The sequence below is a fragment of the Protopterus annectens genome, chromosome 8.part0, assembly GCF_019279795.1.
Source record: "Protopterus annectens isolate FY-2018-M chromosome 8.part0, PAN1.0, whole genome shotgun sequence".
Taxonomy (NCBI): domain Eukaryota; kingdom Metazoa; phylum Chordata; order Ceratodontiformes; family Protopteridae; genus Protopterus; species Protopterus annectens.
The window spans coordinates 561,560,536-561,587,100 of NC_056741.1; the positions used below are offsets into that span (position 1 = coordinate 561,560,536).

At 40.0% G+C, this 26,565-nt stretch overlaps 1 protein-coding gene across 1 annotated transcript in view; it reads right to left on the reverse strand.

Annotated features, from left to right (window-relative positions):
• Positions 1-1,325: 1,325 nt before the first annotated feature.
• Positions 1,326-26,565, reverse strand: part of EIF2AK3 (eukaryotic translation initiation factor 2 alpha kinase 3) — a 928,830-nt gene continuing 903,590 nt past the window's right edge. The window contains exon 15 of the mRNA XM_044079283.1: positions 1,326-1,487. Coding sequence (XP_043935218.1) covers positions 1,326-1,487 — 162 coding nt within the window. The remainder of the gene's footprint in view (positions 1,488-26,565) is intronic.

Sequence of the window (26,565 nt, forward strand, 5' to 3'; positions counted from 1 at the left end):
TGGATTTAGGTCTGGGCTCTGGCTGGGCCATTCCAAAACTTTAATTTTTGTCTGGTGAAGCCATTCTTTTGTTGATTTGGATGTATGCTTGGGGTCATTGTGGTGTTGAAAGGTGAAATTATTCTTCATCTTCAGCTTTCTAGCAGATGCCTGGAGGTTTTGAGCCAAAAGTGACTGGTATTTGGAACTGTGCATAATTGCCTCCATCTTGACTAAAGCCCCAGTTCTAGCTGAAGAAAAGCAACCCAAAAGCATGATACTGCAACCACCATGCTTCACCATAGGGATGGTGTTCTTTTGGTGATGAGAAGTGTTGTTTTTGTGCTAAATGTGCCTTTTGGAATTCTGGCCAAAAAGTTCAACTTTGGACTAATCAGACAATAACACATTTTCCCACATGTTTTTGGGAGACGTATTGTTTTGCAAATTTTAGACAGGCCAGGATATTTTTCTGTGTAAGAAAAGACTTCAGTCTTGCAACCCTACCCCATAGTCCAGATATATGGAGAATATGAGAGACTGTTGTCACATGTAGCACACTACCAGTACTTGCCAGAAATTCTTGCAGCTCCTTCAATGCTACTGTAGAGGTCTCTTGGCCACCTCCCTGACCAGTTTTCATCTTGTCTTTTCATCAATTTTGGAGGGACATCCAGTTCTTTGCAATGTCACTGTTGTCCCATATTTTCTCCACTTTTTGATGACTGTCTTCACTGTGTTCCATGGTATATTCAATGCTGCGGACATTTTTTTGTACTCTTCTCCTGACTGATACTTTTCAACAATGAGATCCCTTTGATGTTTCTGTAAGCTCTCTGTGAACCATGGCTTTTGCTGCAGCAGGCAACTGAGTAAATGTCAGGAATATCCTACTAGGACAGCTAAACTTTGTTTGAGGTTAATCAGTCTCTTTAATTGATGGCAGGTGTGTACCCAAGAAGACCTAATGTTGTAATTAAATCAAAAGGTGCTTCAACAAAGTATTAGTTTAAGGGTGAGCACACACAACAAAGTATTACTTTAAGTGTGTGTACATTTATGAAACCAGCATACTGTATGTTTTTTATTTTTTATACTTTTTCCCCTAACAGGTTTGTTTTTCAATTGAATTGTACAGGTTACAGGTCACATTAATGTGGGAAAAAATTAGAAATGATTCATTGTGGTCTCATTTTTTTTATATCACAAAAACCTGGCATTTTAACAGGAGTGTGTACACTTTTTTCATCCACTGCAGCTGAAACTTGGGGCATCACAGTGTGACATGACATTATCTATTCTTATAAAAAACATTCTTCTTGACAAAAAACAAAAATTACAAAAAGTCACACCGATGTATAATTCACAGCATTGCAAATGAAAAGTCTACTACATCTGAAACTTACTCTAACTCTCTCCATCTGAGTGCTGAATGGATACAGCAGTTCAAACAGGATCAGTCCCAAAGAGAAAATATCCACCTTATGTGAATATGTGTTTCCGGACAGCTACAAAAATAAAAAAATAATAGTTTAATTTGACACAATTAATACAGATATGCTAAATAACAAAAAAACTGTAACATAAATATCCAATTAAAACAACATATTTCTTCTACTGTACTACTGAATCATACATTCCACTGACAACAAAGAATATTTAAAAGGAACAATGCATTTCATTTAAATCCACTGCTGTCCTGAAGCAAAACTGGGTGGTCAACAGGTGATGACTGCAATCAATTAGAACAGAAACAGAAACAAACAGGAACACAGTACAGATGCATGAACTTATCTGTAACAGATGTTCTAACTCCTCTCTGCATAAATGGCATTTTGGATTACCTGCCCAGGTAACCAAGGTAACCCAGTACTGATCATCTTTCAAAAGCTTAGATTCCCTTCCCTCTCTCTTTCTATGACAGCTAATTGGCTGAGCTTATTATGAGAGGGGAAAAAACTTCAGCTGTCAGATGTTAGAGTTAAGACTTTTTTGCTTCCACAAAGAAAGACAGGAAAATACTTGAAGCCAGAATCATCTAGTAAATGTAAAGTTGCAACTAATCACAATACCACATAAAAAACAAATCCATCAATGACTGGATCAAAGAGGTAGAAAGCCATCTAAACTATGCACAATCTGGGGACGACGGGTCTGTGCTGCCACTGTTACAGGTAAGTAGGACTTGCGCAGCTATATTATATTCATCATTCCCACTGCTTCAGTGGTATTTTGGTAGGATTCCTAAAAGCTTACCCTACCTGGGAAGTGGAAGGATAATGATCCAGGAGATCCTATAGAATGGTCTAGCAATGCCTGCTCTGGACCATGACAAGAAATCCAGTTTGTAGTGCTTTGTGAAAGCAAAAAGAGAGGACCAAGTTGCTGCTTCAAGAACGCTTCTAGTGTCCACCTCTTACCAATATGCCATTAAACAGGGTAAGGCCCTAGTCGAGTGAGCCTTAATCTTGCCTGGAAGAGGTGTATCATAATGGGACTAACAGAAAGCAGCAGCAAACAACCATCATGCAACAGTTTGCTTAGAGGCATGTTGGCCTTTCTTTGTCTCCATATAGAAGACAAACAGCTATTCAGCATTCCTAAAAGGCTTCGTCAAAGTAGTACCTAAGTTGTCTGTGCGCATCCACATATGTAGAATCTTCTCTTTTTGATCAAGACAGAACACTTGGAGAGTGATGGTTTGATCCAAGGAAAATACAGAAACAAATTCAGGCATGAATGGTGGATTTAACACAAGCCTGTATTTCTGAAAAATCAGATAGAGTTGGCCCACCATGAAAGCTTGCAGCTCAGAGACCCACACTGCAGATGTCAGAGCAATGAGTAAATTGGTCTTTCAAATAATGAACCATAGAGCAGCCTGAGAGGCAGGTTCAAAAGTAGGCAAGGTCAATTTTTCCAGAACAAAACTGATATCACAGGGGGGAGAAGGAATTTGCTTTTGAGGGGGTCTCATGTGCAGCACTCCTTTCATAAACTGTTTGACTGCAAAAAGAGACAAATTAGGGTTATTCACATGCAAACAAGCTAAGATGATCATAAGATGCACTTTGGTGGGAGCATGTGACAAGCCATCTCTAAGCAACTCACGTACATACTTCAAAACTGGAAGGATCGAAACTCTATCGGACCTCTGTTAATAGCTAGGCACCACCTAGAAAACCTTTTCCACATACGAACCTCTAGTTCCAGGTTTCTTACCTCCTTAAATAACGGCAGCACACCCCCATGGAACAAGTATCTGAAAAGTATTAAAATAGAAACAACCAGCCTGTCAGTTGCAATTAATGTAAGCTGGGGTGAACTATGTGTCCCTAATACTGTCTAAGTGGATCCAGTCTTTGAGGAATCTTGTGGCAATTGTCCCTGACTAACAATTCCATTACAAAGGAGAATCAATGTTGCCTGAGCCAAAAGGGGGTATCACAATGATCTTTAGTCATTTCTGAATCTTTAGAAGTACCTTGGGAATCACTGGAAAGGGAGGAAATGCACACAAGAACATTTATGACTGTGGGAATGATAAATGATACAGTGCCTATCACCAAAGTATGGCTGCAAGGATGTCTTGAGCAGAATATTTTCAGTTTTTGTTCTGAAAGGAGTCTAACAAGTCTACTTAAGGAGTTCCCCACATCTGGAGCAATTCCTGGAAGACCTCTAGGAGGAGCTTCCACTCATGAGGGTCTGTCTGGGATCTGCTTAATCTTTCTGACACTGTGATTTGCTCTGGCAGAATGTACAAGGCCTGAAGAGGCAGAGAATGCTGTACAGCCAACTCTCACGTCATCACTGATGACCAGCAGAGAGGGTATGACCTTGTACCCCCTTGCTTGTTCATACACCACATCACAGTAGTGTTGTCAGTGACCACTAAAAGAGGACCTGGAATCCACAAGTGCTAAAGAACTTTTAAGGTATGAATCATTGCCAACATCTCTTTTATGTTTATGTGCTTTGGCATGTCCTGATGACCCTATGAAAGCCTTGCATTTGAACTCTCATGGACACTGCTCCCCACGCCAAATCTGAAGAGGCTATCTGCAAAGAATGCATCAAGGTCTGAAGACAGAAAGGGAGTCCTGGATTTGGGAACAGTTGATCTCTCCACCACTGCAGTTTCTGTTTCACAAATGCCAGTACTGCTACCTGTAAAATATAAGGGATAAAGGTGTTGAGTCCAACAATTCTTAAAGTACCCCTGAATTTTTCTCATATGTAGTCTGGCTAGTAGAATAATGAGGATCGCTGATGTCATGAGGCTTAGAATTTTTAGGAACTCTCTTGCTGTGGCCACTGCTAGAAGAGAGAAAATAATGTCCTGATAAGTCAGAACTTTGTCTTCTGGCAGGAAGGTCATCCTTTCCACTGTGTTTGTCCATCATCTTAGGAAAAAAAATCATTTAGAGGGTGTGACAAAGAGATTTTGAAAGTTCAATTTGAAACCCAGGTGGGAAAGAAGGGAGTTGAACTAGTCAAGGACTCTAAGCACCTGGATACAGATTCTGCACAAATCAGCAAGCCATTTAAAAATGGAAAAAACGTGAATGTCTAGGGTTCTGTAATAGGCAACCACTGGGGCCAAACACTTTGTAAACACTCAAAGTGCAGTAGACAACCCACAGGGTAATGCAGAAAAATGATAATGTAAGCCAGCACAGCAAATCTCTAAAACATCCTAAAACTGCGAGCAACAGGAATATGATAAGTATCCTTGGGAATACGATGATAAGCATCCTTGAGCTCTAAAGTCAACATGAAACAGTGTTTTAGAAGCAAAACTAGGGCAGATTGTATGGTGAGCATTGTGAATTTTAACTTTTACAAAGGTATTCATAAAAGGACAATCTAGGACAGGTTTCCACGATTGCTCCTTTTTGGTACCAAAAAAGATTCTGGAGTAAATCCTTTGCCTTTATGAACTGCAAGCACTGGTTCTACAACCCATGTTTCTATCATGAGATGAAGCACTGATGGAAACAGATATGCCTGGTCTGGCGGGTGTGGGGGAGCTCCCCTAAAAGAGGGATGACTACCTATCCACTGTCAAGGGTATCCTCTCAGAATTTTTCTCAAAACCCATTTGTCTGAGATTACTGCAGACATGCTGCAAGGTTAAGAAACAGAGTCTGGGAGAATGAGGAAGAGAAGGAAGGGGGGATGGGTTGGGGTGCTCTGTGACTTGGCATTGTCATTCCTTTGCAGGGGGATGATCTTTTTTTCAAATATGAACTTCCTTGTTTGGTTCAAAGAATTATCCTCCTCTCATATCCGTTTGGATCCCTGACTTTTGTTTGGCTGGGATTTTTGTCTGTTCTGCCCCTTTAAGGAAGACACCTTGTTTGGGAAGAACGTGAGTACATGAAATATCCTAGATACCCCTTGCATTAATTTGCTTCTCATTCCACTGTTTGAGAATCAATGTAACAGAGAGCCCAAACACTAATTCAAAACTTAAAGGTGCATTCAAAATTTTGGATTTTAAATCATCAGAGAAGTTCTGATTATGTAACCAAGAATACAACTGAAGCAGCAGCAGCATTTCCTGACACTGTATCTACACATTCAAGCATACCTTAACAAAGCATATTCTGAAACCAGAGTTAAATTAGAAACAATTTAATTAATTTAAGACTTTTGCTCTGCAGGTAAGTATGTAGTACAATCATCCGGGTGTATATCACAAGATCGAAACATGATAACATCGAACACAAGAACATCGAACTGGTAACTGCAAAAACCTAAAACTCCAAAAGCTGAAAACAGCAAATTTTTTCCAGGGAAAGAATTCGGTGGGCCATTTCCATGGCTTCGCTATTTCCTCCACTGTGGTGCGATCTCGGAGTTGGTATATTTAAGTATGGGGGGTGTGGGGGGCACAGCCCCCCATGTTGGAGGGTGTTGGGGGGGGGGGCAAAGCCCCCTACATTAGACATAGCTTGTAGTGTTTGTGTGTTTTGTGCTGGAACAACAAGTTTTTTACCAGGGAAAAAATTCGCTGTTCTCAGCTTTCGGAGTTTTAGGTTTTCGTAGTTACCAGTTCGATGTTATTGTGTTCGATGTTATCACATTTCGATCCTGTGATATAAACCCCAATCATGCAAACTGTACAATAAATGTCCACATATAGCCTTGATAATTTAACATTCTAAAGTCTAGACTTCTAGTAACAGACATTCTTTTACCCTGAAGATCTAAACATTTTCGCTTTATCACGGAAAGTTGGATTAGATGAGGCCAAGAACATTTTATTTGAGCAGGCATCTGGGCACACCACAGTTGAGTCATCAGTCAAATGAGAAAAAAAGACCTGTCATACCCAAGGAGACCCTATATTTTCTCAGACTTTTTAGGGCCTGCTGGAATAGACACTGGTGTCCTGCAGGCAGCTTTATAAACATCTTCCAAGACTGGTAAAGGGGGGGATAACCACAGTACTGGGAATCTCATCCTCTATAACGTCATGAATCCTGCTTCGCTCTGGGTAAGCTGTCAACTGCACCGAATCAAAAACATCACTAAATCTAGCAATCATCTGATCAAAAGGTAAGTGATCTGAGGGATGAGCAGTATGTATGTATGTGTGTGTGTGTGTGTGTGTGTGTGTGTGTGTGTGTGTGTGTGTGTGTGTGTATATATATATATATATATATATATATATATATATATATATATAGACACACACACACACACATATATATATATATATATATATATATATATATATCCCCCCCCAGGTGCAACTGTTAGGATCCATCAAGTCACGGGAGAGAAAAGTACAGTTATGTAAGTAAACACATAACAGTAGATGTTTGAATGATCACTGCTGCAGCAGACTAGGCTATATAGGTTATGCAATTTACACTTGATTGAAAATATTTTATTGAGTGATTGTTTTTAATTGTTGCTGGTTCATGATTGGATAGAATGAATTTAAAAATACAGGAAATGTAATGAGTCTTTGTCTGATGAAGCAGCTTTGGCTGCGAAAGCGCTCACCTTTTTACTACTGGAATAAACTTTGTGTATGATTTTATCAGCTGTGGTCTGGCCACCACTTTTGCTATACTTCATTCTACTTGTGACTTTGGGATACCAGTTTGTCTACATCACACTTTTGTTCGTTATACTTACGATTACGGGACAACTCAATAACCACCTTGGACATAAAACGAGGATTAATATGAACAGAAATCTTGTCTCTGTTAAAAATTAAAAAAGGAGGCATAGCCATAACGGCATGAAGTCAGATACTCTTTTGCCACAAGAGCCAGCAGAGCACTCTTCCAAGTGCAAAGTTGCAAGGAAGCTGAAATAGCAAGTTCAAAAGGAGCCTAAGTCCAATTTTTCAAGAACAAAACTGAGGTCCCAAGAAAGGGGAATAGGCTTTCTTGGGGGTCTGATATGAAGTACATCATTAAGAAACTGCCTGACCTCAAACCAAGAGTCCAAGGGGGGGGTCAAGGGAAAACAAGCAGAGATTGCTGACAGGTGAGCTTTAACTGAAGAATATGCCAAGCTATCAGGGAGCAGGTCACACAAACAAGAGAACCAAGGGAACCCCCACTGAAAGGGGATCCTGATGGCGAGGCACCAAACAAAGTCTTTTCCATTTAGACATACATGACTTTCTGGTAGTGGGTTTACTGGCCTCCTGCAGAACCCGAAGCATGTCCTCAGACAACAGTAGCCTAAAAGGGATCAAAACTCTTATCACCTAGTTTCATTTAACGAATGGAAAAGTGAGGATAGATAACAGATTCCTTGTCTTCTGGGAGAAGATCCACCTGGTGAAGTAATTTGTGGTGAGTGCCACTGGTCAGATGAAAAAGAAGGGGGAACCATGCTTCTGGACCAAAATGGAGTTACCAACAAGATTTTGGGAAAATCCTGCCTGATCTTGTGCAGAACTCTCAGCAGCAGAGAAAGTGGAGGAAAGGCATACATAAACACTCTGGAAAAGACAGCACATCCACTTCGTAAGTCAGAGAACTTGGTACTTGTAGAAAAGTGAGCTGTGTTGTACCTTTAAGAAACATTTCCAAGGACTGAATGTCCATATAAATAGCAAGCACATGTTAGCTTCAGTGCCATTTTGAGAAGTGCAGCCAGACCGTGAAAATGTACATGTATGTTAGCTAGTTTGCATATAAGTTAAAGTTACTTAGTCTCATTTCTTATGTGTTTGTATGTAATAAAGCTGCTTACCCACAATGTTCGTCTACTTCATCCTGACTAGATGAGCAACATGGTATCAGAACCAGGATTTCAGAGATTGCTTTTCAGAGCCATGAGGTACAGAGTTAACAATGAAGACAAACTAAGTGAAACGAATGCAAAAAAGGGCCAGAAACAAACTAAAGGTAATGAAAATTTGCACTAATGATTTATTTGATAAAAAAGATAAAACGGAGTAATAATAGGGCACAGAATGCCTTACTAAGCAAACGAATAGCACAGAAACATTTATTAAGCAAACAGGTGGCATAGAAAGGTTATTAATCAAATGAAATGTTCGAAATTAAGCTATTTGACAAAACGATCATCAGAAAAGCATATAAAGGGCTCAAAATTACCTTGTGATTGCAAAACGAGCATGTTTAGAGTTAGAACAAGCACAAGAAAGTATAATGGGCATGAAATTAGATTAAATGAGCAAAACAAAAATAATAAAGGGCAAAAAGGGCACATTAAGTATAAATAAAGCAAGGCGACTGCATGTTTTTTGACAAATTACTGTGTTTTGGCATAAATTACTATTCTGCATTGGTCGAAGCTCTGAATAGCATAACTACAGTTGTTCGAAATATCTCTAAGTGTGTAAAAGTTCTTACAGTGAATGTTTATTACTGTGCAATTATTCCAGAGAAATTGTTTGTGAGAAGTGCAACTATTTCATAAAGTGCAGTCAAATTATAGCTAATTTGAAAAGTCTCTTGTGCTGGATGGTCTATTCGCAAAAAGCCACCATTACAGAGGGCTTCTTGCACTACATAGTTATTTAGCAAAGTACAGCTATTTTGGGGAAATTTCAGTGTGCCGTGTACTGTTTATTCGCAAAGTGCAGTTACTTCGAAATGTTTCTTATTCCGAGCTTCTTCTGCCTAGTTTATTTGCACAGTGCAATTATTTGAAATGTTTCTTAAAATGATAAGTGACTTTTAAAGTACAGCAATTTCAAGAGTATTACAGTAACCAAGGAACATATTTCTCAAAGTTCAGTTATTTGTATGAGGCTTGTTGTGCTATTGGGCATAGTTGCAAGTACTGGCAAAAATTTCTGGCATATATGCATGTTCGTATGGTTACAATGGGACTTGTTTGCATTGTGTTTACTATAAATTGTTGGCATGGCAGATGGATTTTGAAATCCACCACCACTTGCATTTGATCAGAATATTGCAGAGAACTGGAGAATATGTGAGCAAGAATACAATATATTCATAGAAGTAGCTTATTCCGATAAAGATGCACACACTAGGGCATTCATTTTGCTACACGTAGCTGGGTCAGAGGCCATTGAAAGACAGCGTTCATTTGTATATGCACCAGCAGTATATGAAGGTGAAGGGACAAATCGTCATACTGTTGTACAGGCTGAATCAAGGGAAGACCTAGAGTGCTTGAAGTGCAAATTTAGAGAAAAATGTTTAACCCCCAGGCTAATGTTACATTAGACAGGCATTTGTTTTGTACAAGAGATCAAAAGCCGGGAGAAACTTTTGCAGCTTACATTACTGACCTGAGTTACAAAGCTAAAATGTGTAAGTTTGGTGACTTAAAAAATGAGTTAATAAAGAACAGGCTTGTGTGTGGTATTAATAGTGCTGCAGCGAGAAAGATTTTGCTTCGTGACAGTGATTTAATGCTGAGTAAAGCTACTGAAGTTTGTCAAATCCATGAAGTTACAGAAAGACACAAAAATATGCTTGCAAGTGATAACAGCGTGGTTTCAGCAGGCTCCAGAGCAAATGTAGACAGCATACAACGTATGGCTAGTAGACGCAGGCCTAAGCACATGGCAGCTGCCACTCCTGCAGGTTTTCCTGGGAGATCCCATAGTCTTCTAGCAAGTTCCAAGACTAGCTCAGTAAAGAGAGCATGCTCAGTCCAGTACAAGGGTGAGTCAGCAAATCCCAAATCAAGTTTTATTGTCAACTGTTGCAACTGTGGTGCCAACCATGAGTCTAAAAGAGAAAAATGCTTGATCAGCAATGCCACAAGTGCAAAAAATGGAACTATTTTCAAAAATTTTACAAATCAAGTAAGCCTCACACTATTATAAAGAAGGGTCACTTAAAAAGCAAGTTGATAAAGTAGGAATGCAATCTACTTTCTATGTGGATGGTGTACTTGTAGTTGGTGAAAAGACTGATGCAGTAGATTTACTGGCAGAAAATGAAGTATTTTGTACTGTCCAGATCAATGGTAAATCCACCAAGCTCAAAGTAGACACTGGTGCAAAGTGTAATGTTATATGTTCTTGAGATTTGAAGACAGATTACAAATAATAAAAATGACAATACTTCCAAAAATTAATTACACTGCACAAGATATTCCTATAGTACCTAACAAGAAAATCTTGAAATAAATAAATAAAATTCTATTAAACTTTCTTTGGTATCCAAAAAGAAATAGAATAGCCTATACACATCATATTAGATCTTGGGAAATGGGTGGAATTAAACTTCCAGATCTAGAATCATACATAAAAGTTTCCATGTTAAGAACTATCATTAACTGGACAGATCATAATTATTCTTCAACATGGAAAACATTGCACACTATTATTTTTCTAAATGAAAATAAAATAATTAAAAATTGTATATTAAGTGAACAAAATAATAGGATGTGGCACATATTGACTGCTGATATTCAATATAATATAACAAAACCAACAAACTTAAATTATATAAATAATATTTACAATTTATTCAGAAGATTTATATATACTAACACAATACTAACACAGATATTAGGATTTGGCTAGACTTGATAATATCCTTTAGCTCTACAAAGAATTTCTTCAATAAAATTCATAATGTTATTTTAACTAGATGGAAGGGGAAAACTTCACTTATTGGCAACATTGTATAGAGAATCAAGTAGAATTAGACATTCAAAAAATTCAGAATAAATATGACATTCCATCAGCAGATTGGTTGATACTACAAAGCATATTAATCGTATGTTAAGGATCTTAATAGTAAAATTATTAATGCTCCTTATAAAACTAGTCCAAATTTGATAAGTCTAATATCTGAAGTTATTTACGACAATTATAATTGGACAAATCTAATTTCAAAAGTATACAAAATATTGATAACACATAAAACTAACCCTAATGCAAGATATTGGAACTTCATAGCAAAAGGATGTCACACTAATCTATCAATTGAGAGTAAAACAAATCTTTTATGTTCTGTTACCATTTAATTTACAAGTATGGAAAATATTTACATGGAAATATATTCACAGGGCATTTATTACACCTGATAAACTAGTCAAATTCAATTCACTTGATAAATCCATTTGTTGGAGATGTTCTTTAAACTGTAAAGCTTATTGGTCTCATATATTTTTTGACTGTGTTAATATAAAAAATGCTGGGAAGAAATTACTATTTTTCTCCAAGCTATATTCACAGATACCTTTATTGTAACCAAATCTTTAGTCCTCTTAAATGTTAATGATACTATTGGAATGAATAAAAAAGACCTATACCTACACTTTGGTCCATACTAGCTGTGGCAAGGAAATGTATAACTAGAAAGTAGAAGTCTTCACAAGAACCTACTCTGGAAGAATTCTTGAGATTGATGGAAGAAACAGTGACATTACAAATCGAGAATTTCACCTAAAACATGGACAAACAATCTTTGGGAAAAAATTGTAACTCTTATTGCGACATTAAAAATGAACCCTAAATAATTAATGTGTAACTTTATACTTTATTAATTGAATATTATAGATTTTTCTTACTAATTTCATATATTTTATTAATTTTTCCCCTCCTTTGTTCAGGTCAGTTGTATATAGTGTATATAAAGGTTTATAATACTTGTTTATTGATGGTTGCATTGTTAAATATTATATTATTTGGAAAATAAAAAAAAATATTTGAACAAAAATACATAAAAAATAAAACAAAAATAACAGAGAAAAAAAATAAAGACACCTTGACACTGAGAAGAACACACTTTATCATTTCTGTTAGGTGCTTTTGTTGCACAACTCCCACAGGAACTTCATCAGAACTCAGTTCCTGTGGGAACTGTAGAATTGAGGAACAGAAACACTTAACCTGAAGAACAAACACACTTATCTGAAAGAATGAAGTGTGTTGTTTTCAGTGTTCAGGGTAGTTTTTGTTTTTCTAAGTGCAAGCATAAGTTATTCCACCAGTTGTACTTTTCTTACTTTGTCATAATTAAACCCATGTTTAAGGGGGGGGAGGTGTAATGTTACATCAGCAGACACATTTCCTAAGATGAGAGCTGGTGAACAACTAAATGTGGCCAGTTGTGCGAAACTTGTTGCTTATGGAGGTGAAGAAATCCAGACCAAAGGCTCAGTAGTGCTTTCATGTTATGTGGCCAAGTGCGGTTATAGATTATTATTCTATGTAGTTTGAAAACCTGTGCAGTCATTATTTGGTCTCAGAGACAGTCTGAGAATGAATCTGCTTTCCTTTACCAAAGAAGTTCATCAAATAAGCACATGTCCCAGTTCCAGCTTCACTAACACTATTTTTTCAGAGTATGCTGATGTTTTCGATGACAAGATGGGCAAACTTACAGTTGTGTTTTCCATGAAGTTAGACCCCTAAGTCAATCCAGTAGTCAGACCAGCAAGAAAAGTTCCAATAGCTATGCAGAATAAAGTTAAAGCTTAGCTGGATAAAATGGTGCAGCGAGCTATAATTTGTCCAGTTATAGAACCTACTGAATGGGAGTCGTCCATGGTAGCTGCGCACAATAAAGGCTCAGACGAAATCACAATATGTACTGACCAAGAGATTTGAACAAAGCATTAAAGAGACTGCATCATCCTATGAGTACAGTCAAAGAGGTCACTGCTCTAATGCCACAGTTTTTTTCAGTTTTGGATGCAAAAAGTTCATTTTGGCAAGTGATGCTTGATCGCAAATCTTCATTACTAACTACATTCCGTACCCAATTTGGAAGATACAGATTTTTCAGGATGCCATTTGGATTAAATTCTGCAACTGAAGTCTTTCAGCATGCAATGGAGCAGATTTTTCCAGGTCATCCTTGTGCCATAACAGTAGATGATTTATTGGTCGGAGACAATGGTGAAGCAGAGCATGACAGAAATGTTAAGAGAGTTCCAGACAGAGCACGTGAAGTGAACGTAAAGCTCAATCCCCTAAAGTGCAAATTTAGACTACCAGAAGTTACATGTGTAGTTCACTGGTTTACTAGCATTGGCTTGAGACTAGACCCATTCAAGCAAGCAGTCACTCTTGAGATGCCAGCACCGGATAATGTTCAAGCGAATTCAGAAACAAACCAAAAGGAATAGACATGCCACCAAAAAGAAGAAACAGACACATTTTGAAAAAAATATCTATGAAGACCCTGTGGAACATAAAGATGCTAAATGGATAGAAAAAGTAAAAGAAACCATAAGAAGTTTAAATTTACAGGATATGAAATGGGATGAAGTAACAGCCAGAGAAAGTGAAAAAAAATTAAGAAAAGCTCTTAACCAGAAAATCCCAGGCTCAGATGCAGTACCTAAGTTCTGGCTAAAAGTATTAACATTGATACACGAAGATTTAGCCCTGAGTACAAATGTACAGTTGTTCAAAATCTTACCATAATACTAGATGTCCTTCTCTTCACTGTTGCAGCAATCCTTACAATAGGGAACCCCTGCCAAGGGCAGCCTGACATCCAGCCAGTATACCAAAGCCTTTTGGTTGTAAAGGGTATGTCGTACATCACGCACATGTTCCCTGCACATGGCGTACGGCATAAAGGTGACATCCGGATGTACCATCCTCAGAAATGAAAAGCCAGTAGGAACGACAGTCCAAGGATAAGAGCAGGTAAAAAGCACATCCAGAAGGAAAAAGGAACAAGGGGAGGAGGGAGGAAGCAAATACTGCAACAGTGAAGAGAAGGACATCTTGTATTATGGTAAGATTCTACACAACTGTACTACTTCCTTCCATATCACTGTTGCAGTATTCCTTACAAAAGGGAAAGTGTAAAAGCTCAAGAAAAAGATTGGGAGGAGGGAGGGCCAGCACAGCCCTCCAGGAAGCAATAGAGAATGGCCCTGGCAAAACCAGCTCTGGCCCTAGAAATCATATCCAATTTATAGTGCTTACTAAAGGTATGCACAGAAGTCCCGGTTGCTCCCTCAAGAATAGAATTAGTATCCAAACCCTTGAAAAAAACACCAAAATAAGCCATAGCTCTAGTGGAATGAGCCTTAACAGAAGAAGAAAGGCTCTTCCCATGGAAAGAATAGCAAAAAGAAATGGCTTTAGAAATCAAAGAAGAAATGGTTTGCTTTGAAACGGACAAACCTAAAGACCTACGATGAAAAGAAACAAAAAGCTGTTCAGATTTATGAAAAGCTTTAGTCTTATTCAAATAATATCCGAGATGTCTACCCAAATTCAAGGTGTGCAAAGCCTTCTCTAGCAGACTGCAGAGAAGGGAAAAACGTGGGCAAATAAATAGACTGACTAAGAGCCGAGAGATGATTCATTGACCACCTTGTGCATAAAAAGGATTAGTATGAAGAACACCCTTTCCCTATGGAAAACAAAAAAGGAGGAACAGCCATAAGGGCTTGCAGCGCAGACACCCGTCTGGCAGAAATAAGGGCCAAAAGAACAGTCTTCCAAGAACAATGCTGTAAGGAAGCTGAAGCAGCAGGGTCAAATGGAGCCTGAGTTAATTTTTCAAAAACATGCTTAAGGTGGGACAGGCTTCCTGGGAGGCCTAATATGAAGGACGCCTTTAAGAAACTATTTGGCCTCAAATCTAGATGCTAAAGTGGGAGTCAAAGGCAGACAAGCAGAAACAGCTGACAGTTGGGCTTTAACAGAAGAATATGCCAACCCAGCACTGAGCAAGTCACACAAATAACAGAGAACTAAAGCAACATCCACAGTATGTGGATCCGGGCTATGAGAAAAACACCAGACTGAAAACCTCTTCCATTTGGTTCAGTAAGATTTTCTAGTAGTGGATTTTCTGGCCTCATTTAGGACCTGAAGCACATCCTCAAGAAAAAAAAGGTGTCTGTAGAGGATCAAAACCCTATCACCCACAATGTCAGTTGAAGAGTGAACAGGTGGGGATGGATGAGAGATGGCTTGTCTTGTGCGAGTAGATCTACCCTGTGAGGTAACTTGTGATGATTCCCTTGGCAAGATGCAGAACAAGAGGGAACCAATGCTGTCTGGGCCAAAAGGAAGTCACCAACAACATTTTGGAAGCATCCTGTTTTTTCTTGGACAGGATGTTCAGAATGAAAGGGAGGGGAAGGAAGGCAAAATGAAACATACCCTTCCACGAAAAAGAGAGGGTGTCCACCTTCCAGGTCAGAGGCCCTGGGACTCTGGCACAAAACAGAGAAAGCTGTTCAGAGAGGAGGCAAACAGATCTATTTGAGGAGTACCCCACTGGTGGACAATGTCCAGAAACACATCCCTGTGAAGCTTCCACTCATAGGATTGTGTTATGGACCTGCTCAGAGAATCTGCCACTAGGTTCTGATCTGAGGGAATATAAACTGCCTGAAGGGTCACCTGAAACTGGATAACCAGCTCCCAAACCTTGTCGCCCCTTGCTTGTTGACATATCACATCTCTGTGGTATTGTCTGTGAGAATCTTGAAGGGCCCTGAAAGAAAAAGAGAATTAAAAGCTCGAAAAGCCAACAGTTTGACTTTGATGCTGTCTTTGTTCTGTCAAGTTGAGCAAAGGCCCTGAACCTTCAGAGGGTTGAAGGAGGCCCCCCCATCCCAAGTCCGAGACATCTGTGAAAAGTTCCTGAGAAAGGATAGGAGGCTGAAAAGTGATGACTGATGAATCCACCACTAAAGTTCCAGCTTGAGGCATGGAAGAAGAGGGACTAGAAAATCTGAAGAATAAGAATGTTGAAGCCAAATTGACTTTAGAAACCAGTGAAGCCTTCTCATGTGGAGCTTGGCTAGAAAAAGCATAAGAATGGTGGAAGCCATGGAACCCACAGAAATTCTCTGGCTGTGACTGAAGCCAGAGGAAGAAAGGATTGAAAGAAAACAATGAGAGTTAAGGCCTTGGGAGAAGGCAGGGATGCCAGCACTGGAACAGTCTGTATCCTGCAACCTAGAAAAACATGATCCTGAGAAGGAGTCTGGAATAACTCCTGGACATTTACTGTAAACCCCAGGCTTTGCAAGAGAGAAATTGTAAAGTATAGATGGTGAAGTACGATCTCTTGAGAACAGGCCTGAATAAACAGGTCATCCAGGAAGGGAAAGACTTGTATCCCCCTTAGCTTGCAGAAAGCAATCACAGGAGCCAGGCATTTGGTAAAGACCCTTGGGGCAGTACAGAGGCCAAAGGGCAAAACAAAGAACTCAAAATGCTGGGAAGCAAAAGAGGAATGTAAAAACTTCCTGAAAGGGGGACAAATATGAATGTGTGGATAAGCATCCTTGAGATCCAGAGAAACTAGAAAAGCCCAAGGAAACAGCAATGGAAAAAAGGTTTTAAGGGATAGCATCCAAAAGGAAGGGACCTTCAAAAATGTATTTAGCTGAGAAAGATCCAGAATGCGTCTCAGATTACTTTCTTTCCTGGGGACCAAGAACATTCCGGAGTAAAACACCTTCCTCCTCTGAGAAGTTGGAACTTCTTGAATTGTTCCTTGAGCCAACAGGCCCTGATGCACCTCTAGAAAAAAGGGCAGTTGTTCCTGAGGACTATCCAAAAAAGAGGGAGGGATGAGATTTCCAAACCATGTAATAACCCTGGTGGATTATGGAAAGAATCCAGGAGTCTTGGTTAACTTTTGCCCAAATAGAAAGGACAGAGAAAGAGGAACATTACTGGGAAGAACAGGATAGTCAGACAGCACCTGGTTTGTCAGGAAAAGGAGGCTTCTGAAAAGCGGGAGTGTGGGTAGCCTTACCAGGGGAAGCCCTGCTACCACCCTTTTTATCTTCTGGGGAGGATGAGACTGTCTATGAACAAAGGCAAGTTTATTAGAATAATTCTTCTGAAACGTGGGCACAGCGGGAAACAAAAATATGGTTCAGATCCTGTAAGGTTTTGCCCTTTTCTTGCAGGGACTTAAACAACTCTGCAGCAGTAGCACCAAACAAATGCTTATTGTCCACAGGAGCATCCATCAAGTTTAGGCTGGACATCATCAGACAAAGTCTGAAGTCTGAGCCAGGAATATCTCCTCAAAACAGACCCAAAAGCAGCAGCCCTAGATGAAGTATCAGCTGCATCATAGCTGCATTTAATGGAATGGAGAGCTACTTGGGAGGACATCCCAAACAAGGCAAGGGCAGAGGCCTTGCCCTCAGAATTAGGAAGATCAGAGATAGCCTGAAAAAAATTGAGAGAGAAGAGCCAAAATGTACCTAGTCATGTGTGTCTGATAGATAACATCTCTAAAGGCTAAGGTAGCAGAAGTATACACCTTCTTACCCAGTTCTCTCCATGGTTCTGTTATCCTTATCAGATGGTAGCAATTTAGTGGAAGGCAACAATTTGGAAAGCTTATCTGAAGCCACAGACACCACTGAGGGGTTGACAGAGGGACAGTTATATAGAAACCTGCAGTCCTCAGGCACTTTATAAAACCTATCAGTTTTTTTGGGAGCAGAGGATTGAGAAGCAGCAGAAAAAGCATCCAGCAAGGCAGCAAAAATAGGAGGAACAGCATAGGGCCTAGGAGTCACCATCTGAAAAAGTTCATAGTACCTCTGCTGAACATCAGACACCTGAGCACAGTCCTATTTGAAAAATTCCATCATTCTGGAAACAGTATCACCAAATGAAATCTCCTCAATTGGAGAGCCAGGACTGAAACTCTTCTTCCTCAGAACTACAATCAAGTGGCAAAGGAATCTGGGAGGAATAAGTCAGGGACTCTTCATCAGTTAACAACATCCTCCTCAGAAGAATCCTGTTCCCTAGGCCTCTTAAGAGGGATAGAAGACTGGGGCAACAATAACAGAAACATCCTGGGGAGGCTTGAGAGCCATAAGGGCATTAAACAAGCCTTGAGTGAAGTTCTACCATTCACTCTGGGGATCCTTGGGAGCAAGCGAAATATGTTTAGTTTTCTGTTTCTTTTTGAGTGGGACTTTAGCCTTGAAAAATTTTGGAGGCTCTGATCCCTGACAGCACTCAATAATGGTAGTTGCACCCTCTTCCCCTAACTAAAATTTGAGGAACACCCCTAGGCTCTTCAGTAATAATCAGCCGCATTTCCCCTGTACATCCAAGGCAGACAGCTGCAAAATCTCCATGGAAGTGAGCAGCGTCAGGTCCATAACAGCTTCCGAAGCAGTCATGGCAAAAGAATCAGAGAAAGAAATTGGATGCTCTTCTTGGCTTTGACCAGCCTCAACAGAGACGTCCAGTCGAGGTGGTACAGCTGAAAAAGCAGACCTAACTTTCTTGGCCTTTTTTTTGTACACTGCCCCGTGGGCCAGGAAGATCCTTCCATGGTGTCCTTAGCCAGCAATTTAAGTCATTGGTTCTTAAGATAAATTGTTAGGGAAGAAAGCAGACTCTTCAAGATCTTATGGTAAAGAACTGACAAATCTTGCAAGATGTATGGTTGTGTAAAGCACCTAAACAGAGCAAACACTGTTTGTGATGATCCTTCTGGGGAATCTGTCTCCCACACTGGCATTTCCCCTTTCTGGATGACATAAAACCCAACATCCAGAGTACAAGGCAAACAAGATAAATTAAGTCAAAAAATCCAATGGGGCACTTATCCGAAAGCAGTAGAACCAGCATATTGTAAAGGTGTTCAGACAGATGATCGAAGATGGCATTTAGACTGGAAGCAAAGTTGTTCTGAGGATGGTACGTCCACACTTCACCTTTATACTCTACGCCATGCGCAGGGAGCATACGTGTGATGTATGGCATACCCTTTACAACAAAAAGATTTTGGTATATTGGCTGGACATCAGGCTGCCCTTAGCAGGGGATCCCTATTGTAAGGAATACTGCAACAGTGATTTGGAAGGACATATACTTATACACACACCCATAACACACACCAACCTGGTTAACAGCAGGAAAAATGGTACTCCTCCTTAAGAGTGAACCTGCAATCTATCCTAACAATTATAGGCCAATGTCTTGCCTTCCAACAATCTATAAGATATATACTGGAACTGATGACAACAGAGTTTATAATCATTTAGAAGAAAACTCAATTATGGCAACAGAATAAAAGGGTAACAAAAGATAGTCATATGGAACAAAGGACCATTTGTTAAATAAAGTCACAATGCAGAATTGTAAAAAGGGGAAAAATTTAAGTATGGTATGGATACATTATAAGAAAAGCATTTAACAGCATCCCACATTCATCATGGATAAAGAAGTGCTCACAGTTGTATAAGATACACCCCTACATTGATTGATTACATTAAAGTGACTGTGAAACAGTGTCAAACCACTCTGTTGCTATGCCACGATAAAGGACAAATTATTATCCCACAGATAAATATTTAAAGGGGGATATTCCAGGGTGACTCACTGTCACCATTGCTCTTTTGTCTTGTTATTAACCCACTGAGCTGACTACTTAACAGGCAACAGCAAAGGGTAAAGACTTATCTTATTTACGTGGATGATTTAGAACTGTATAGTTCATCAGATGAGGAGCTTAAGGCACAACTAGAAGTGATGAAAACTTTCTCTGACAATACAAGAATGTAATTTGGTCTTCATAAATGTGCAAAAGCAACATTAAAATCAGAAAAGTTGCAGCACCAAGACAATATCAGTCTGGGACAAGAATGTGATATAAAGGAACCTGAGCAGGAGGGAGTGCATAAATATTTGGAAATTGCTGAAGAATCGACAATAAAGCATGAATGATGCTGAACTGAGAATTGATGGACATGCTCCACCTAAAGAAATCCAAGTCACTGTGAGCCACGCGCTTTAGTGAGCTAAACCTCACCACAACAATAAATAGAACATGCTGGAGGGATAGATTCCTGTCACAGAGACTCCCCATGCTTTGGAACAAAATTCCTAACTACATTAGGCAGAGCCCCTCACTAACACTCTTCAAGAGAAGCCTTGACGAGTGGATGGGTAAACAGAAAATACACCCCTGGGATCACTTCATTGGCTCTGCTTGACAGAGGCTCAGTTAATTAATCAATGGGGCTGCGAAAACCGACACACTCTGCCTAGGCTTATAAATGCCCTCGGGCAGATAGCCTAGTACCTACCTATGAACCTAATAAATGTGAACAAAACTCAGCAAATAATATTTTAGAAGACTAAAATTCATAATGAAAACAGCGATAACATCTAGGAATAAAGTCCAAGGTATAAACCAGTTTTCTCTTCCTGTTCTAATTTTCGGTTGATTGACTGGTACTAACAGGTAGTGGATCAGTTGGAGAGGAAAACAAGAAAAATGATTCATGCTTATCAAATAACTGTCTTTTCGGCTTTTCCCGGTTAGGGGTCGCCACAGCGGATCTCCGGTCTGCTAATGATTGGCAGTAGATTTTTACGTGCTGGCTTGCCGGGCCTAACGCACAACCTTCAGCGAAGGAAATCCCATTCACGCATGTCGAGACACAGAAGACGCTCTGAGAATCGAACGTGCAACGTCTAACTGTGAGGCGACAACGCTACCGCAGCACCACAGATGATATATAAAAATCAGTTTTAACCAAGATTAGATAGTCCTCGTTCTGAAGGAGGTATAGGCCTCCTTGAAATTGATTACATGTACAGATCTGCAATTGTAGGACTGCATACATATCTGCTGACCTTATCAGATCCAAACAGTGAAAGTTTTGAATCATGAAGGGAACAAATCTAAGATGAGCTCTCTGATTAGTTTAGCAAAGCATATCAGTGTCAAGAAGAAATGGAAACCAAACAAGAAGACAAAAATCAGGCAGCCACTGAATGTGCCAAAAAACAAAAGAAAGAATATAAGGAGAAGGATCAAACAAGAAGGCAAGAAATGTGGACAAGGCATAAATATAATTGCAAGTGCAGAAAACTCCTGGAACAACCTAATGTCGATCAGGCTCTGGTACAAGAATGGTTAAGGAAAGGTGAATTTAAACCAAAAGATGAAAGGTTAATATTGGTGGCACAAGATAATGGACTATGTACACATTGGTTTACAAAGTCCATTCAACATGCAGGATAAATGCAAATGCTGGTTCTGCAAAACAGAAATGGAAACAGTCACACATCTTGTTGCTGGGTATGATACACTAATGGTAGAGGGCCTGTACACTGAAATGCATAATAATGTGGCAAGACTGTTGCACTGGGGATTGTGTAAACATTATTACACTGAAGTAGCTGAACTACTTCACAAACTTTAATCATACTTTGACTAAGGAATGGGGTCCATTCACATCATGATATTAGAAATCCAAAAGAAATTAAAAAAGAGGAAGGGATAATAATGTGGCAAGATTTCTGCATTGGGAATTGAGAAAACATTACAATACTGAAGTAGCAGAGAAGCACTAGAAACATTAGCCACAAAGCATTATACAGAATGATGAAGTTTATGTCACATGGAATTACCCATTACCAATAGATCAAAAAATAGATGCAAGAAAACCAGATGTAGTAGTCCATCAAAAGAAGACAAAAGTAGCACTGATCACTGAAACTGATACACCCAGTGATTACAGTGTCTTACGTGGAGAGAGAGAGACAAAGTCATAAAATACCAGGAATTGCAGTTAGGAACAAGGGCAGTGTGGAAGGATACCCAGACAGTTCCAACAGTAGTAGGAACAATGGGTCTCATAAAAAAAGAATTTACAGTCTTATTCAGATATGCTACAGATTCATGAAACTCCATATGAATTGCAGGAGGAATCAGTTCTGGGCACAATGCGAGTGCTGAGAAGAGCACTTTCAGCTAACATGAAAGACTGAAATAATACTAATTTCACAGACTTTAATCATACTTTGACTTGGGAATGGGGTACATTCCCATCAAGGTATTAGAAACCTAAAAGTTGTTTAGAAATTAAACCAAGAGCCTGGTAAGAGGAAGCATGGGAATAGTGGAGGCCATAAATTACAGAACCCTGAGAAATTCCTTGGCCATGACAGTGGACAGAGGAAGAAGAGACTGGAAGAAGGCTGTCTGGGACAAAACCTTTGGAGCAGGAAGAGAAGCCAACATGAGAATGGTCTGAATCCTGCAACCAAGAAATAAATGATCTTGGGAAGGCGTAACAACAGACTTCTTGAGACTAATGGTGAACCCCAGGCTTTGCAAAAGACAAGCAGTAAAGTGGAGATCTTGCAGAAGGCCACTGGGAGAAGGGGCCTGAATAAGCAGGTCATCTACAGAAGGGAATATCTGTATCCCTCGAAGCATGAAAAAGGCAATGACAGAAGAGAGGCATTTGCAGAATACATGTGGAGCAGTAGAGAGCCCAAAAGGCAAAGCTAAGAATTGAAAATGAGAGGAAGAAACAAAGAAATGTAAAAATTTCCTGAACAGATACTGAACGGAGATATGAAGATAAGCATCCTTGAGATATACAGAGACCAAGAAGGCCATAGGAAGTAGGAGAGGAAACAAAGTCTGAAGAGACAACATCATGAAAGAATGGACCTTGAGAAAATTGTTGAGTAGAGAGAGGTCCAGAATTGGTGTCCAAGTCTCCTCCTTCCGAGATGCCAAAAACATCTTGGAGTAAAAAAAAACCTTCTCACTTGGGTGGGTGGAACTTGCTAAATGCTGCCATGATCCAAGAAAGACTGCAAAACCTCTGGGAAAAGAGAGAGTTGGTCTGGAGGAGGTTGTGAAGTACCTGAAAGGGGCAAAGCAATTTCCATACCACTGATAAATGACAAACAGCACCCAAGAAACTGAGGTAATCTGTTGCCAATTTGGGAGAGAGAGAGAAAGGTGGAGAGACAAGGGGACTTGGCCAAGGGAAAGAGGATGCAAAAATGTCGAACAGAGAGACAGGCTTATCTTGAAAGAAAGGATTCTGAGATGTCAGAGTCTAAGTGGAACTATTAGGAGGAATATGACTAGACCCCTTTCTACCTTTGGGAGGCTGATGAGTCTACTTACGGACAAAGGCAGGTTTATAACATAACTCCTCTGAAATTTGGGTACAGGGGAGGCACAAATATGCCTGAGTTCCTGCATGGACTTATCTTATCCTGGAGAGACTTGAACAAGTTAGCTGCAGCAGTTCCAAAAGGATTTTTATTATCCAGAGGAGCATCCAAATGTTTGGCTTTAATAAGCTTGAAGATGAAGACAAGAAGAACGCTTCATCACGGAACCAAAGGCAGCAGCCCTGGAAGAGGCATCAGCCTCATAACTACATTTTCTGAAGTGACTAGCAACCTAGGAAGTGGACCTAAGCAGGGAAACAGCTGAAGCTTTCCCTTCAGAATCAAGGAGGTCAGATACAACTTTAGCTACATGAGAAAGGAGAGCCAAGACATATCTGGTCATGTCGGTTTGGTAATTAATTGCTCGAAATGACAAGGTGGCAGCAGTATACACTTTTTATCCAAACTTTCCACAGCTCTACTATCCCTATAAGGAAGGAGCTTACAGGAGGACAAAAAAGTTTAGAAGGCTCATCAATGGGGACTGAAACCTCAGAAGGATCAGTAGATAATTTACGGTCCTCCGGCAACTTAGGGATTGGAGGCTGAGAGTCAGCAGCTATAGAGGCAGCAGAAGAGGTGTCTACAAGAGCTGCGAAAACAGGAGAAATTGCAGATGTCTTACATGACTCCACTTATAAAGCTCATAGTACCTCTTTTGGATGTCAGAGACCTGGGAGTAATCCCACTTAAAATACTCCATTACATCAGCAACAGTATCCCCAAAGGATAATTCTTCCAAGGGGGAATCTGGGCTCAAAGAATCCTCTTCCTCTGAATCATAACCTAGAGGAGAAGAAAATTGGGAGAAGCAAGCTAAGGATTCCTCCCCAGAGTGGAAGACGAGGGAGGAGCAGGCACTGAAATCCCTTGAGGAGGCTTCAAGGCATTGATCAAGCCTTGAGTAAAATCCTGCCATTCACATTGGGGATCTTAGCAATAAGGGTAAATATGCTTTGTGTTTTGCTTTATCTTAAGCAGGATGTTTGCCCTAATGATCTTAGACAGCTTAGTCCAGGAATCTCTTTCTCGACTAAGATTTGAGGAATTCTCCTTGGAAATAATCAGCCATGGTTCCCCCTCAACATCTGTAGCAGACATCTGAAAAGCCTCAGAGGATGTGTGAGAACTCAGATCCATGCCAGCCTCCAACATGATAATGGCAGAAGAATCAGATGCAAGTGCTGGGTGGTCTTCAGGGTTTTCACTAACCTTCTAGCGAGACGTCCAGTGGAGGTTGGACAGCAACCAGATGAGCCCTAGACTTTTTGGCCTTCTTCTTGGAAGACGGCTGTCCTTCGTAACAGGAGGATTCTGCCACAGTACCCTAATCCAACAACTTAAGATGTTGGTTCTCGAGGTACATGAGAAGAGAAGTGACTACAGAAGGTCTTAGGGACAAACACTTGACAGAGCACTGCGTCCGGTCATATGAAGTACCAAGGCAAAACAGATACTGGTCATGACTGTCTTTACTGGGAATCTGCCTACAACACTGGCATTTTCCCTTCTCGGATGACATGAGCACAAGTACACAACAAAAATGGGGAAAAAAAAAACAGAGAAGAAACCACAATGGTGCACTTATCAGAAGATGGTTTGGTAACCAGTGCAGAAGAAGGGCCTTCAGACCGTGTTTGGAATGGTGGCAAAGAAGTTCTGAGTATTTGCGTCTGTATGACACCTTTATGCCCTACGACATACAAGGGGTGCATATGTATGACACATGTCGCCTACAAGATGTAAAATCTTTGCTATACTGCTCAGACGTTGGTCTACCCTTGGCAGGAGATCCCTTCTGTGAAGAATACTGCAACAGTGATACGGAAGAACATCTGTTCCTTCATCTTATGAAGTTCACCCACAAAGAAGAAATCCTCTGGTGATGAAGCAGAGGACAAAGTGTTTTCAGTGTCAAACTTATATTTGGAAGCAGAAGGGAACCCAGGTCACCAGCCTCAGAATCTGGAGTGTCTGAATCTTTAACTGGAGGTTCCACCATGTTCTTCTTACAAGAGGCCTTTAACACCTAAGAAATCTTCAAAGCCAGCTGCATGGACTTTAGAAAGATCATAAAGAAGGCTTCAGCTAAGGACTCCAGCACAATCACTCTACCTTTGGTTTCCCACATGTCCTCCAAGGCTGAAAAGTGAGATTAATTTTATTAGAGACCACCACGATTCAATAAGAAACTCACAAGATGATGACATCTTACTAACCCGACCATCTCTTAATACGACTACTGGTAAAAGTGTGTCTTTTCCAAACTAGGCTCTACACTATGGAATAAGATGCATGGTGACATCAGGTTTCAGACCTCACAAACTGGTTTGAAAAAAAATGCTCTCTCCAAACAGCTACACAATGAAACAACATACTTAAGCTTTACTGACAACCATTAATAGTTGTAACCCTTATTGTCTTTTCCTCTCAACCTCAACTCAACTGTTCAACCATGTAGAATGTGAATCTCTGAATACATTGTTAATTATGTACACAGTGTACATAATGTATAAAAAGCATCTAGCTGGACTGTATGTACCTCACTGCTACACATTTTTGTTTTTAATGCTTACAATGAGTGATAACCTATGTTTGTGAAAATGCATTTTTCTTTTTATAACATTGGTCTATTTTTCTCGGGTCATGGCTTAAAATAGTCCTTCAGACCAGTCCATATATTTGGTAAACAAATAGAAAGTAAGTTATAAATAAAAGTACGGAGTCATCTGGAAAAATTGCTGAGAAGAAGCCTAGGAAGTGGAGAGGACAGAAGCTCTGCCCAACCTAGGCCATGATATACTGAAGGGCACTGATTTAGTCTTTGGTGATTTAGGTCTCTGATTCTTCAGGGGACAATGCCTTCCTGACCTTCATTAATGGGTGGGAAAACACGATTGCTACTTGTTTTTGGAAACCACCTTACAAACAAGAATCAAGGGGATAGTGTCACCCTTTCTCTCTCAGAGATCACTATACACACTTTGGGTGCTGGGGCTCTTCGAAGGGCCTTGAGGGCAGCTGATAAGTCTCAGTTTTCAGCCGTGGAGTACATCAGGAAGTCAAAGGCATGGCAAGCCTCAGCTGAAACCAGCACTGAAGACAGGAACTGTAAAGTGGCCTCAATATGTTCAGTGCCAACAGACCTAGGACTGCCCTTAGTGTCCCGATGTTTCTCAACATTAAAT